The 14,643-nt window shown below is 42.6% G+C and overlaps 1 protein-coding gene across 1 annotated transcript; it reads right to left on the bottom strand.

Moving 5' to 3' along the window:
• Nucleotides 1–179: 179 nt before the first annotated feature.
• Nucleotides 180–8,807, bottom strand: prpf4bb (pre-mRNA processing factor 4Bb). Its single transcript, XM_076761515.1, has 16 exons — nucleotides 8,728–8,807; nucleotides 7,367–7,451; nucleotides 5,840–6,990; nucleotides 5,305–5,472; nucleotides 5,023–5,181; nucleotides 4,515–4,596; nucleotides 4,130–4,331; nucleotides 3,265–3,338; nucleotides 2,989–3,079; nucleotides 2,703–2,850; nucleotides 2,404–2,541; nucleotides 2,135–2,288; nucleotides 1,923–2,037; nucleotides 1,679–1,830; nucleotides 1,459–1,545; nucleotides 180–1,286 (listed from the first exon to the last, which is right to left on the bottom strand). Exons 1-16 carry the CDS (start codon nucleotides 8,784–8,786, stop codon nucleotides 1,083–1,085), a joined length of 3,069 nt encoding a protein of 1,022 aa, XP_076617630.1. The 5' UTR covers nucleotides 8,787–8,807; the 3' UTR covers nucleotides 180–1,082.
• Nucleotides 8,808–14,643: the final 5,836 nt, after the last annotated feature.

The raw sequence follows: 14,643 nt of genomic DNA, 5'->3' as shown, positions 1-14,643 counted from the left end.
CGACTTTCGCTTCCTCTTAAGTGCTGAACAATTTCATATGCACTGAACTATTGATAAACAGGATGCACAGGGCATCGTGTCCGCATGCTGGGGATAGAATGAAGAAAGGGGGTTTGGTATACAATAGGAAACATTTTATTACTGAAAAGTTGTCTTATACTGAAGGTGCTCTTTCAGCAGCGTTTCCACAACTATTCTTTATTGAAATCACAAGATTGTTTTTTTTAACCACTTAATGGAAAAAAAAAAAAAAAATCACACATGAAATGACAGTAAGTGTGGACTATATACAACAATGGAAGAGGAGGGTCACAGGTGTGGCTTCAAGAGGCCAGCATTGTTTGGTGTTTCAACACACGAGGCTCATACAGGAGGCACTTGAATGTGAGAGCCTTAAGAGCCAGGACCAAGCCAGAGCGCTGGAGGGGGAGGGAGGTTAAAAACATGGAAATGTCCAGCAACAGAAAACAATGACTACCTGCTTTGATAAACAAAACAAAGAAAAACTTGTCCAAGGAGTACATAATATGCATCTATTCCTTCCTATGTGGGACACTGATGCACAAACAGAGCATTTACACAGGCCTGCACCACAGAAATCTAGAGAACAAAGGGTGCACATTCAGAAGCATGCATCGCCCCACAATGACAACTGTGGTTAAGAAAGAAATGATGTATTTAGACATCTGCAACTACAACAAAACTGTCTGCTGCTCGAGATTGTTAATGCAATAGACATTACAGTATTTACAGGAATTATATTTTTCTTTAAAACATCTGTCACTCCAATGCCAGTTAAATAAAAAAAAGTCCATAACTGCATTGCTGGGTATGAGGGGTTGAAGTTTACAATAATAAATCGCAAAATCAGTGTCTTCAAGAATGGCTACCATTTCAATGATCTATTTACAATAAAGCACAATTATGTATCCATAGACAAAATAAAGTTGAGGAAGAAGAAAAATCAAAGACATTCTGAATAGAAGTCTGTGGGCTGGCTGCTTCGCGGCAGGGCTCCCGCAGAGCTTTTAGTTTAGTGGTTGGTTCTGTGTCTGCTCTGGGAGTGTGTGGCGTTCAGGGTGTCAGATCTTCTCCTGGATGAACGGGTGCTGCAGAGCCTGGTTGATGCTGATGCGTTTGGCTGGGTCCAGCATCAGGGTGGCGTCCAGCAGGTCCTTCAGTTGCATCACCTTCTTCCTCTGGTCCTCAGGCAGTCGCTGGCCTCCTATCATGTCTGCCAGCAGGTCTTTGGTGGGGTTGATGGTGCTCATCACCGTCACCTTCTCCTGATGGGGCAGAGATACGGAGATATGAGCGGAGATGCAAAATTAAGTTGACTCAATTATGATATATTGACCTGAGCAGCCTAGAAATAACATTTCATACTCGTTATTACACTGTCTAACACACACTATTTTCATCAGGCGAAACTAGCAGAAGTAAGTAGGAACACCTCACCCTTTCTGTCACTTTGTCTACTTCAATGTACAGGAAGTTCAAATTCTGATCGAAGTGCTGGTCTTTGAATAAGCCTTTACGGATCATCTGAGGAAAGAAAACCACATCGTTGCATCAGCCATAACGTCTTGAACGCTGCATGGGAGAGCACCATGTCTCACTTCATGCAGGAAAGGGAAACAATAGCTGATGGAACTGAAAATTTATGATGCAACTTTACCTTGTTGGGCATCTTGCCCTTGAGGTCCATCGCTAGTTTGATCATGTGATTGTTAGAAGATCCAGGAAACAGGATCTTGCCAGTGTAAAGCTCATATAAAGTGCAGCCCACAGACCACATGTCAATCCCATAGTCGTACGGTTTTCCTATGACTGAGACACAAAGAAATTATGAGCAAGGTCCAACTTTGAATGCAGCTGATTAACGGTGCGACTGATTGATTGATACAAATAATCCAACTTACTGATTTCTGGAGCTCTGTAGAACCTGCTGACCAGGTATGGTGTGATGTCGTTGTCAGCAACATGAGATGCAGAACCAAAGTCGCACAGCTTCAAAATGGTCTTTGACTCGTTCACCTTTTCAGCACAAGGAACAAATGAGCACAATCAAGATTGTGGCATTTTCAGCTTTCAATAACCTGATTTAACTTGACTTCGAGTGTTCCCACTGTACCAGGATATTGTCTGGTTTGATGTCAGCGTGGAGGATGTTGCATCGTTTGAGCAGCTTGAGGGCCAAGAAGAGCTGCTGGCTGTAGGAACGAACAGCCTTGATGTGGAGCCCAACATCTTTCCCATATTTCTTCAACACCTCCCGCAAATTCATACTATGGATGACAAAAAAAAAAAAAGATCAATAGAGGCCATCACATAAACACTACAAACAGCAGTGGATGCACACATCTCAAATCAGTGGGAAGAAATGAGTTTGCTTTTCAGTACCTGAGAGGCTCAAACACCAGACAAAGATGCTGCTTGTGGTAGAAGTGCCTGAAGAGGCGAAGGCAGTGGAACTTGTCATCAGGATCTGCGTCATTCAGCTTCTTGAGGAACTCCAACTCTTTCAACCCGGTTTTCTGCCTGTTGACCAAAAAAAAAAAAATCACTGATGTTCATCAAAGCAACTTCAATCAAACTGCTGCTGACAGTATTGAATTTCTGAGTATAGATACTTGTTTGGGAACATTTGTTAAACATTCGAGGGGAAATGTTTTCAGCTCCTGTGAAAGTGTTTGACTCACATGAGCTCATTGTTTCGGATGATCTTGACTGCCACCTCCTGGCCGGCCCTGGCAGTGTCCCTGGCTCTGATCACGTTGCTGAACACACCCTGGCCGGTGTAACCGTACACATCATAGCGCTTGTCCAACGTCTCACCGATGTTCACCCCTAAATAATCACACAAACTTGTTAAACCGACGTAGATGTGTGCGATTTTCCACGGATAGCGGCACATTCCATGTCACGTATCTGCCCACAGAGAACACCTGTATGAGAAAAGATAAGGATTGGGCAGGGCCCACTTACGGTAGTAACCCTCAGCATCAGTCCAGTTGTCCCTGAGGTTGGGGTTCTCCTTGAAGTCCTTTCCTACGCCTGCTGCTCTCATCCTGGCGCTCTGCAGAAACAACACAAAAATGAGGCTCCAACAGCTGCTGAGACTAAGAGTTTCCTATTATCATCTTATTCTGGGTGAAACTTACGACCAAGCCAGTGAAAAATAACTAGATACTAAAATGCAGAGGATGATTAGAAATACTATAACTTTTGACCTTTATCTTCTCCTGAACTGAAAATACTTACATCAAAGTCAGCAGCGAACATGTCATCTGACTCTGTAAACATGTCGGGGGCTGAAGGCTTCTTTGGGTTTGCTCCTGAAACAAACAAAAACAATAAAACAACACGGGGTGAGTTTCTAGTCGTCCACCATGTTGTAAAACAGAATATCTGGAACATGTGTTTGATTCACATACTCTGCAGAGCTCAAAATATGCTGCAGGTGGCAGAGACAGCCAGGCTTTGGATTACAAGCCAGCAACTGAATGAACACATGACAGAAAGAAAGAAAATTAAAATGCCTGCATCACACAACTCTGCATTTCTCACACAAATCAAGCCATTTTTGCTTTGCACAGACCGGGATCCTTTGGCCAGTCTGACATAACAGAGCGAAATAGGCCACAAAAATGTCAAATACTTCCAAACTGCAGGGAAGTGCAAATAGTAATGCACATTTCTAGTTGTAATGAATTTTAAGGCCCAGACCCATCGGCTTTCACCTCTGTAAACTGCACTTCCCCCATATCTGATAAACTGACCGTGATCAAACTGAAGAAACATACTTCTGTCCAGCAGATATGGAGGAAAAAGCACTGTTTGGTCAAGGTGAGAGGAATAATATCTGCTCCATGAGGAGGCAGCACGTCTGAGCAGCATTTAGCACAATGACCCGTGTGTGTGCGCCAACTTACACTTAAATCTGAATGACTCCTGGGGACATATTGGAGAGCAATATTGAATTTTGCACCGTCACAAGCCTCTACAAATATTTGCAGAGAAATGAACTGCATTAATTCAATTAACTACTGAGCACACACCGGGTGGTGGGGTTCATTCAGTTTGCCTTGTATGCCAACATATATGAGCGCTCTGACCAGGGCATTACCGTCTTTCTCCTGGGGGATGAGGTTGTGCTTGGCTTTGATGCTGGCCTCAAAGGTGTTGAGGTTCTCGCGTTCATACTCCTTGACATCTGCGGCTACTCGCTCCAAGATGTCATCAGGTGAGGGTGAACGGCTGCGTGTGCTGCTCTGTGGGCTGCTGGGCTCTGACACCATGTTTGTGTCCTCATTCGCAACCTTGTATTTCTGTAAATGGCAGAAACATAAGAATACATCTCAATCATAGAAAGCCATGGAAGTCAGTGATGTCATTTGTTTCCACGCAGACATACCACTGAATGAAGAGCATCATTTATAGCTTCCTCACCAATACTGAACTGACATGGTGGCCGAAAACATGGCAGGTTTGGATGAGCCGTACGTACTGACCTGGACAATGGCCAAGCGCTGCTGCCGGCGCTGCTCAATGAGAGCTTCTTCATCGACCTCCTCTCCATCGAAGTCGTCCAACCTGCAAACACAAACAAGGCTCAAGAATTATGGATCACAACTTCCTGTTATTGTCAGGGTAAAACTTTTTCATGATCTTTTCTTTCAGGCCTTTAATACAGTTTGACATCAGAAGCATTTGCCATGAACAACTTATCCAGTATCAGTCAGCTGGTAGCAGTCATGCTACATTGTTTATAAATAGACTTTACGTTGAGAGCAAATGATCAGATTAGCACCCTGTTTGGTATAGACAGTGAATTTAATAATGAACAGAAGAAGGAAACTGGATCACAAACTGCCTGTTTACATCTTCAGATTTTGCATCATCTGTGAACTAAAATAAAAAGTTGCGTCGACTTGATGTAATTTCACATGTACAACAACATTGAAACACCATCCTCTGGAAGTATAGCAGATGTCAGAGGAGCTTTTTTTTTAAACTCACACTTCTTCCTCTGAGGACTCCTGGTCGACTTTCATGCCCTCTGAAAGACTGCCCTTGAACTTGTCCTCGTCTCTGCTGTGTCTTCTTCTCCTCTCGCGATCACGGGACGTTGAGCGTCGGTACTGCCTGAGCCTGCCGTACCGGTCTCTCTCCCCAGACCTGCGAGGCATACATGTAAACGAAGGATAGTTAATTACCTTGTATAAATTCCAGACACAAACACCCGACAACGCCTCAGGTGTGTGCAGAAGCCGATGAAAGTTGAGTAACAAGCAACATCACCTGTGTCCCAGCGGAGACCGTCTGCGAGGGGGGGAGCGGGAGCGTCGTCGTAATGATGGGGACCTTCGTCTTAGAGGTGAGCGACTCACCCTGCGGCGGGAGGATGATCTGGGACTGTTATCTCGTGATCTATCTCTGCCTGGTCCTACATCTGGCCGGGGACGCTTCCTGTAGAAACATCAGGAGAGTGGACAGACGTTCTATGTTGTCATTTGAACGAAACTGATACGGCGCAGAAGAAGCATGAAGGACTGTGAGTGAAAGCTTTGAGATACTGTATATTTCTCTTATAAGATGTTTTGTATTTCACATTTCAAAGATGCCGTAATTCACTCTGATGACTTCTGTTGTTTCACAAAGGCACTCTAAGTCCTATGTTTTAAAACAAATGACAAACTGGCAAATGTTTGATCTCTATACATCTTTTAGACTCAGGTATTTATAAATTTGTGTGGCATTTAACTCTGGTTCATCTGTCAGTCAACTTACTTCACTGTGAGAAGTAAGAAAAGTCAAAACACGTCAGTTCACCCACCTTAGCGGTGACTCCTGCCTGTCAGCCTCCCTCCTCCTGATGTTCATGTCTGGTGAGCGGCTGCGGCCTCTCCTGGGGGGGGACCTTGTTCTGGAGGGAGAGTGGCTCTGTTTCGATGTCCTGTCTGAGGCACTAGTTGAGGGGTGGTGGGAATCTCTATGGCGTGGGGAAGCACTGCGTTTCCTCACGGGGCTGTGAGGCCCTCGTCTGTGGGGGGAGCGGTTCTCTTTCCCTGATGACGCGTCCTTGGATGGGGACTTGGCTGGTCGTTTGTCTCGGTCAGCATCTGAGCGACTTGGACGTTCTCGGCCAGCTGATCTGGATCGTCGGCTCCCTCTCTCCTGGTTTGGTCTGTCATCCCGCTGTGGAGAGGGACGTTTATCGGGGCGGCTGCCTTTCTGCTCTCCTCTCCAGCTGGAGGGGGAGTTGGACTTCCTGGTTCTGTCCTTGGACCTGTCAGTGCTGCCTGACTGCTTTCTGTCTTTTGACCTGCTCCGGCCACGGCCTCTGTCTTTAACGCCTGTGTCCTTCGTGGTTTTGGTCACCTTGTCCTGCTTAGACTCCTTGGTCTGTCCTTGCCTGTCTGCAGACTTACTCCGACTACGACGCCTGGCGCTGGATTTACTGCCCTCTGTTGAGTCCCGTCTAGATTTCCCACTTTTTCCCGCTCTGGGAGATATGGGTTTACCTGAGCTGCCCCTTTGACGCTGTTCGCCATTTCTGATCCTAGCATCTCCATCCTCTTCAGATCCAGAGTTATAACCCTGAAGGATCAAGCCCATGCCTGACTGAACCTTGCCCTCCATCAACTGGCTGTCTAGCTCAGCTTTGATCATGGCCCTCTGTTTCTCCAAGTCCTCCAGCAAGGCCCTGTCGTCCAGACTTGGATTTCCAGAAGAGGGAGAGGATTCAACTTTCCTGTGGCTGGAGGAGCCAAAGAGAACAGCACCAGAGGGAGAGGAGCCCTCTTTGCGTTTGTGTTTCCTGTGTTTGTGACGATGCTTGCGTTTGCGGTCCTTGTCCTCATCAGAGGCATGCTTGTGTTTTTTGTGCTTACTACGATGCTTGTGTTTTTTCCTCTTATGCTTTCCGCTGCTGCTGTGATGTTTGGACTCCTCTGCCGTCTTCTCGCCATTAGTCGCTGCCTCCTCCTAGGACGAGATACAACACATCAGCTTATCAATTCATTCAGGAGTGAGATCATCTCAATATTTACATTTTAGACATGTTGTGAGCAGGAAGAGAAACAGAACACTCTAAACTAAATTAGATATGTTGTAAGTTGTTAAATATAGATTTGTGAAAAACTGCCAAAATATTATGGGACATGTTTTGCTATTTCTTTTGTTATATGTCCAGATTGAGGTGCAGACAGGTAGCACCACTGCCATTACAGTTTGAGACGGTCAAAGTGTCGACTGTCCGCATTTAAGTTTATTTTAATTCAATGTGAAGTAAAAAATTTAGATCAGAATCATGGCATCATACCACTGAAGATATTTAGGTCTTGCTGCGGTCCACCCCTACCTCTTCCTCCTCCTCTTCTTCTTCCTCAGACATGTCTCCGCTGTCCTCGTTTCCACTTCTTTCATGGCTTTCCAGATCTTGCTTCCTGTTACGAAGAGAGCGCACAGTATTACACATCAGTGCTAAAATGACCAATTATCAGTTTGTTGATTTGTTTGATCGAAAGGATTAATTTACGACAATGTTGTCAGAACCACTGCTGCCACACGCAAACATTACACATTCACAACAGATACAATACTAACATTGTTTACATACACATTAAACATCCAATTAACTAAAAATACAATCAATGCATTAATGGACAATGACAATAATCGACACTTTGAAGCCCTAAGAAACACTGAGTTCATAGTGTTTGTCAGCTTTCTATTGTTGTCCTCCCCCCAACACAAGTAACCATTGGCAACCAGGGCACCAATGACTTCTAGTATCAGAGAAACATCTTTTCTATGTAGAGGCGAAATCGACTTTGGTCCTTACAGTTTAATAAGACCACTTAAAACAAAAACGATGTGAAAGATTTCACACACAAAAAAAATAAAAAACAAATTGTGAAAATACTTTATTAATTGTCGTCCTCTCCCAAAATTAATGAGCAGACATTGTGGAAATACGGGATTAAATCCATCGCTTGCACTACAGTCATTTTAGCACGTTTTCAATAACGTGGAAACCATCGTCCACAAAGCAACGTTTAACGAACATTAACGACACATCACAACAAGCACAAGTTAGCTCTGTGGGTAGCATGAGATAAACCACGGTTACGTAATGTGCTGAATTTAGCTTGAAACTGCTAAAACGCTGAGCAGTAACGTTAAGAACTGCGACATTAAACGAGAGAAATCAGCTTATTAACGAGACAAGGGCATTCATAGCCACGAAACTTGACTTCTTCGCTCTTCCACTGAGCTCGACCGCCAAGATGATTTTCACTCCTTAGCTCGGACACGCTAACCGTTCTTAGCCAACTTAGAGCTAGCAAGCTACATCCTCAGTTAGCTTCTAGCCATGCTATCTTACGTTGCTGAAACGTTGCATGAAGCCAAATACCAATGTTTGACTGGCCTGCTCGGTATAGCTACATTTCACGGAAGAAAATACACAACCCCGCAGCGGAGTTACACTTCTATGTGTTATGCGTTTAGCGAAACTTAATGCTAGGTGAGCTAAAGAACATTAGCTAGTTGGCTACGACCGTTAGCCAGCCATTGACAAGTAATTTAGCTAGCCCGGCAACAACGTGAACCTTCTGTCCGCCCCCACAGTTCTTCCTTACACAACAGTTCCCTTTAGATTTTAGCTGAGGAAGGCACTTGCACCTTATTACCACAAACATCTTATCTTAAATAACTTACACGTGTTCGTTGCCATTATTCATTCTTGTGGACGCGATGTCCATCTCAACGTCGGCCATTTTCCACAGCTGAGGGGGCTTTTTCTTCTTCGTTTATTTTTTTTAACCACAGAAGTACAACAATATCAAAACACTGACGGGCCCTCTATGGTGCTGGCGGCGCACTGCAAGCTGGTTTTGTGCACTGGAATGCGTCTTTTGTCCGCCAGGGTGTGTGATTGTGTAATGTAAAGTTTTCAGGCATATGGATATACACCATGCGATGGCCATGGAGGTCAATTAGTGGATAATGTGGTTTTGCGGGCCCCTCAGGCACCATGGGGTGCATGTGGGAGTTGTGCTTCTCCCTTAGTCCCAGTTTGTATGCTCAACAAAAATGTTTCTTGAAGGACAGATTTAATTTTTCTTTCCTTTAGTGAGGCATTATGAACCCAAGACCAGCAGCTCATTGATTTTCTCTGTATTTGTTGGTGCAGTAAAAAGTATGACGTGCAAAAGCACATGACTGCATCCAAGGAATTTATCCTCCATGACATACAATTTGTAGATTTTTTACCCATAATCTCTGCACAGTCTATGTATTTCATTTAATCTGACACGAAAACTATCCTGTTGCTTTAATTATAGGATATTGAAATCTCATATTTAAAGGACAAAATTCATTGTTTCACACTGCAAAAACAAGCCTGACATGAAAGTATCTTGTTGTCGTAGTTGTTCAGCAAGATACGGTTTAATTTGCACTGCACCCATAATGACATATGCAAGTTACATTTAGTCTCGACCTCATGATGCTCTGCAGAACTGCTAAGACGCATACAAAGAACAATTAGATGACTAGAGATAATAATACTTCTCAGATGTGAAACCACAAAATATGATTGTTAACTGGAAAGGGTGAAAATATCAAACACAGATCTGAGACATTATGCTGCAATGCAAAAAGTACCTCTAACAGCTCAGTGAAAGCAGTGACATTTAAAGATGCAAGAGCATTGAAGGGATGGTTATTATCCACACCTGACAGTTTTATATGAAGCAGTAAATCATGTTATTGTGAGGCACCTGTGCTTGCTTATTCATAGCAGTGTGAGAGTAATGGAGGCGTGTAGACGTAACAGCATTAATGTTGACAACCTGGCAGATGGGACGAGCGCTTTTGGCAGATGATAGTTCTCCAGGTGTTGTCATTATCGTTGTGTGTTTTAATGACGTCTTGATTGGTGAAGGTTAGATTTAAAACTGTCAAATGTTTTCTTTTACTCTATTTCAGATTATAAAGCAATTTATGCAGAACACATATAAAAATCTAGTTTTTGCGTGAGCTTGTCTGATGTAAATATATGTGCAGTTTACAGTACACACAGAGGGCTGTAACTCACAGTCTGGACCCTCTGATGTACAGTGTAGCTCAGATTTATATGGTAAAGTTGCAAGCTGGAGGTCCACCACAGATTAAAGTGTCGGTCATGGAAACATTAGCTATTCCATTAGTTGAGACCTCCGTCCCAGTGTGCCCAGTAAATCATGAGCCTGTGGTTAATGTGCACCGCTGTACAGTGTGGAGACACTGTCTGACTGTGCGCAACACAGTTTAAGATTTATAATGTTGACCAGTCTATAAAGATGAAGCTTTTGTTTGTGCAATATATGCTTTTTCTTTTTCACCTTCTTGCTTTATGATTTTACTGTACTGACGTCATAGCCATCATAAAGCAGTACATCGAATGCATAACTCTGTTTACAGAAGTCTGAAAGTTCAAAACCTTAAAAGAATTTGATGACATTTTGGGAAATACTGCATGAGAGGATCAACAACATGCTCATGTCTGCCCCTTTAAGTGTGAAGCTGGAGCCGCTAGACAGTTAGCTTAGCATAAAGACAGGAGAGGAACAGCTAGCGTTGACTGGAGTCTTGTCACTCTGAGGTTGCCAGGCTCAGACTCCAGGAGGTCACTGCTCCCGGCCAAAAAATCTGGTGCCGCAAATTCTTTTTTTTTCCACACCAAAAAACTTGATATAATGTATTAATTAGTGAGTTTTAGAGGTGCTGGCAGGGGGGATTTTTTTTTTTTTTTTAACATTTGAATTGGCTAGCATTAGCTGTTTCCCCAGTTTCCAGTCTTTATGCTAGATAGCCATCTTTTTTTCTAAATATCAAACTTTTTATTGAAGCCGTCCTGAAATTCTGGCACATCCATTGCTGCATCTTTCTTTTCAGACTATTTTTGCGTGGTCAAGCATTCAAACACACAAAACTCTATTTAAAATTCCAATAAGAGCCCACGTGTCAGGTTGAGGTTGAGGGAAATGTGCATAAATTGATCTCTAGAGTATTTCGGTATGATGTAACAGTGCAGACATAAAAAACTGGGTTTGTATATTTAATTTACTGTAAGCATCAGCTTGAAGAAAATTAAGAAAACAGCCCACAAAACTATAAAACCAGCATTTCAGCTCAGATTGTGCTGCAACAACTGTGACAGCATTACTGATGGAACAACAGTCACAGAGCCAACTGCAGGAATTTCTTGATGCCCTGAACCTGCAGATGTGATTTATGAGTCCTGTAGCTGGAACTTGGATTTCCATAGAGAGGAAATAAAGCAAGCAGACGTCAGGTCTGCCTTGACTCTTACAGGGCCTCTGCTCTCCAAGCTTCACTGGAGACACAATAAGGATGGAGCCATAAAACATGAGGTCCAACAGATGCGCAGTGAAGACAACCACAGTCCATTATACAGGCTGTTAAAAACACTCAGGCAGTTCGCTAACCCGCTGTCACCCCAGCCCCTGCACTCTTCACTGGGTTTTGTCTGCTGGCGTGGACGAGGACAGAGTTATGGCTCAGGGTGACTTCCTCCGAGTGAAGCTCTGCCACAGCTCATAGCGCTTCTCAATGAAAAGGGAACGCCTGCTTCCATCAACGCAGATGTTCTTTGTTCGCTGACAGATGTGTCCATCTTTGTTTTTTCTTTCTTTTCTCTTCCTTTCGGAACAGTTTTGCTTTATGAGCCCCTGATGTTTGATTTTCTGAAAGAACAGGGGCCGGCACTTTACAAGGGCAAAGCTGCGGGTTTGGGAGTACGACCTGAGCACATGGCCTTGTCAGAGGTTGAAATTTATGTTTGTCTCAAGGGAAAGGATGAGGAAGTAGGTTTACATTCACAACCGTTTCTCTGTTGTCATCACAGGTGATTTTAGGGAAGAAATCCAAAGATTTTCTTTTAATTTGGTGCTGCTTGATTGGAGACATCTGTTTTAACAGCATCACATCACGTCTAGGGTGTGGCAGTTTGACGTTTGGCAGCGAGAGAGTGACAAATTAGAAAACAGGAGATGTAGAGGCCCTTATTTTCCCCTTCTCAGCTAATTAAACATGGGTGTAAAATTTTATTCAAACAATAGTTAAGGCTCCAAATGTCAGTGTTTAACTATGCTGTAGGCCCACCACCCAGGTTACAGGTTAAACATCGGCTGGAGCTCATGTATCATATGATGTTAAATAGTTTGTTTTAATTTTCAGAAAATGTTGTTACAAAGATTTTGTGTCATCAAAACACAATAAGCTGTTTCAGTTTCTTGTTGAGACTTAAATGAGTAGATTGAAACCACTCTTATCTTTGTTGGTCAGGTATTTAGCTGAAGCCAGGGGACAGTTAGCTTAGCTTAGCATAAAGACTAGTAACAGGTGGAAACAGTTAGCCTAGCTCTATTCAAATTAAACAAAATTAGCACTTCTAAAGCTCATTAATTTATATGTATTTCTCTCTTGTTTATTGAAAAAAAAACAAAATAGTAAAAATGACTTTGTGCTTGTGCTAGACTATTTCCTGACTTTGCTGTGAGGTCTCAGATGTTGTAAACTCTACAATCAGCGCTGAGGCTACTTGCTAGCCTGAAGACAAATCCAAACTCTTATTTCAAACCTGAACCCAGTTGCTAATCTTAAATTACTCCACAAAAAGTGCAGAGCAGCAACAGGCCTCCTCAATTTGGAGGACTTGTTCATATCTTTCTATAATGATAGGACACACACCAACAAACTGTTGTCTATCTGATGACACATCAGTCTCCCATCAAACAAACCAACCCTGAACGACTCCTCTTGCTCTCTTACTTTTCCCCCCACAGAGTTTTTGGCATCGGCTGCTGGAACAAGAGACAAATGTGTTTAGAATTCTGTATGAGAGAGCTTTAAAGGATGAGTGGGCAAAAGTCTATTTTTCCATTTAAAGTTTACTCTTTCAGAGGAATTACAGTGGAATGGGGTATTGAGACAGAATGTGCTGACTCTGGAAATGTGGCCAACCACAGATTGAAGCCCTGCTCAAAACAGACAGATCCTATTATTACACAGGGTGAGAAGGGGGTTTGGGATAATACTGAGGCGGTTTCTCTGATGCAATGCAATAATTTTCTAATCATTCATGTTGAAAATGAAATGTGCAGCACGCAGCATCTCCACACTTTAAAAAGTTGAACTGTATTGTCAGGAAGACACTGATAATGAACGTAAAGGGACACGCTCCATTGTCTATCTAACACCTTAAAGTTGAAATCAGCAGATATTAGAGGGATTGCTTTGAATACAGACATTTGTACAGGATGCATCCTACTGACTTTTCATCTAGCGCCACCTTGAGGTTGATATTTTTTAATGAAATATCAAATGGTTTGATGGATTGCCATCAAGTTTGGTGCAAACATTCATGGAGCCCACAGGATGAATCCTAATATCTCCGGTGAACCACTGAATTTTCATCTAGCACCATCAAAATCTTAATTTACGCAGCATTTTGGTTAAGAAATAGTTTTGAATGTAATGACACAAAACCAGTAATGGTGAGGAACCTAATAATATTTATGCTTTTGTGAAGAAGCACATGTTAGCATGCTAACATGCTAAACTAAGATGCTTCCCGTTAACCATCAGCATATTAACATTGTCTTTGCTGTCAGCTCGGTTGTGTGGACTCATAGTCTTGTTTGATTTTATTAGTCTGACTTTGCTTGACTTCTCCTTGAAACTTTTCAGATGCAAAATTATTTTGAAAACACAAATCTCTTCAGTTTAACTGAAACTTTGAAAGTGCGCTCTCAGAATGAATGTTACATAATCGGCAGAGCTGAACGGCAAAGAAGTTAATTTGGACCAAATTTACACAGAAACTAAACATTGTCAGACTTTATTCATTCAAAGCCAAAGGATTTATTATTCTGGAACGTCAACTTCAGGCTAACTGGCTGCTTATGATTTCTCTCTGTGTTAGTCAAAAAACGCTGAAACAGTCCGCTGACGCTGAATTGAGTCATTTCAACATAATCAGAACCCCGAACCTGCACCTCACTACCTGTATTTTAATAAATAGTTTTGTACTCGTAGCCATTAGCAGATGAACAGTTGTGTGGGGTGATTCAGCTCTGCCTCTGTGAAAGGGATAAAACTGCACCTCACACCAACACTTAACAAGTCAACGTTCAGTCTGAGCTACTTTAATATCACAGTGCACCACAGTAATCTTCTTCACCACTGTATAATTTCCACTATTGTAAGGATACAGGTTAATGGTTGATATGTGTGGACAGGTATATCTGAAGGCGCTCTATCTAATACCACTCTGTTCTTCTTGTAAACAACCACTGAGATGAGCGATCATATAATTTTGCATTGTGCTTCAGCATTCTTGATGTCCTGTAATTTTCAATATTTAATACATGGAGCTGCTCAAGACATCCACTTAACTACTACAAAATCACTCTGAAAGCATGTTTGAAATGTATGTTCAGTATTAGTAATGCATCTTAATTGAGACTATTCTCATAAAGTAAGATTTAGTTAGTTTTTTTTTACAGTTTATGTCATTTCTAGTTTGAATTACCAATATAAGAAGAGGGGCGTTCAAACATGCTGACT

The sequence above is a fragment of the Chaetodon auriga genome, chromosome 21, assembly GCF_051107435.1.
Source record: "Chaetodon auriga isolate fChaAug3 chromosome 21, fChaAug3.hap1, whole genome shotgun sequence".
Classification (NCBI taxonomy): Eukaryota; Metazoa; Chordata; class Actinopteri; order Chaetodontiformes; family Chaetodontidae; genus Chaetodon; species Chaetodon auriga.
Note: the sequence above shows the minus strand (reverse complement) of the source record. Positions and strands in the feature narration are given on the sequence as shown.

Bases quoted from the DNA above. Each gene is read 5' to 3' on its own strand.
- prpf4bb (XM_076761515.1), bottom strand. From the start codon at position 8,786: ATGGCCGACGTTGAGATGGACATCGCGTCCACAAGAATGAATAATGGC. The intron at 2,542-2,702 runs GTGAGTCAAACA...TTTGGTCAACAG, and splicing joins ATCCGAAACAATGAGCTCAT to GCAGAAAACCGGGTTGAAAG. The intron at 2,289-2,403 runs GTACTGAAAAGC...TGTCATCCATAG, and splicing joins CTGGTGTTTGAGCCTCTCAG to TATGAATTTGCGGGAGGTGT.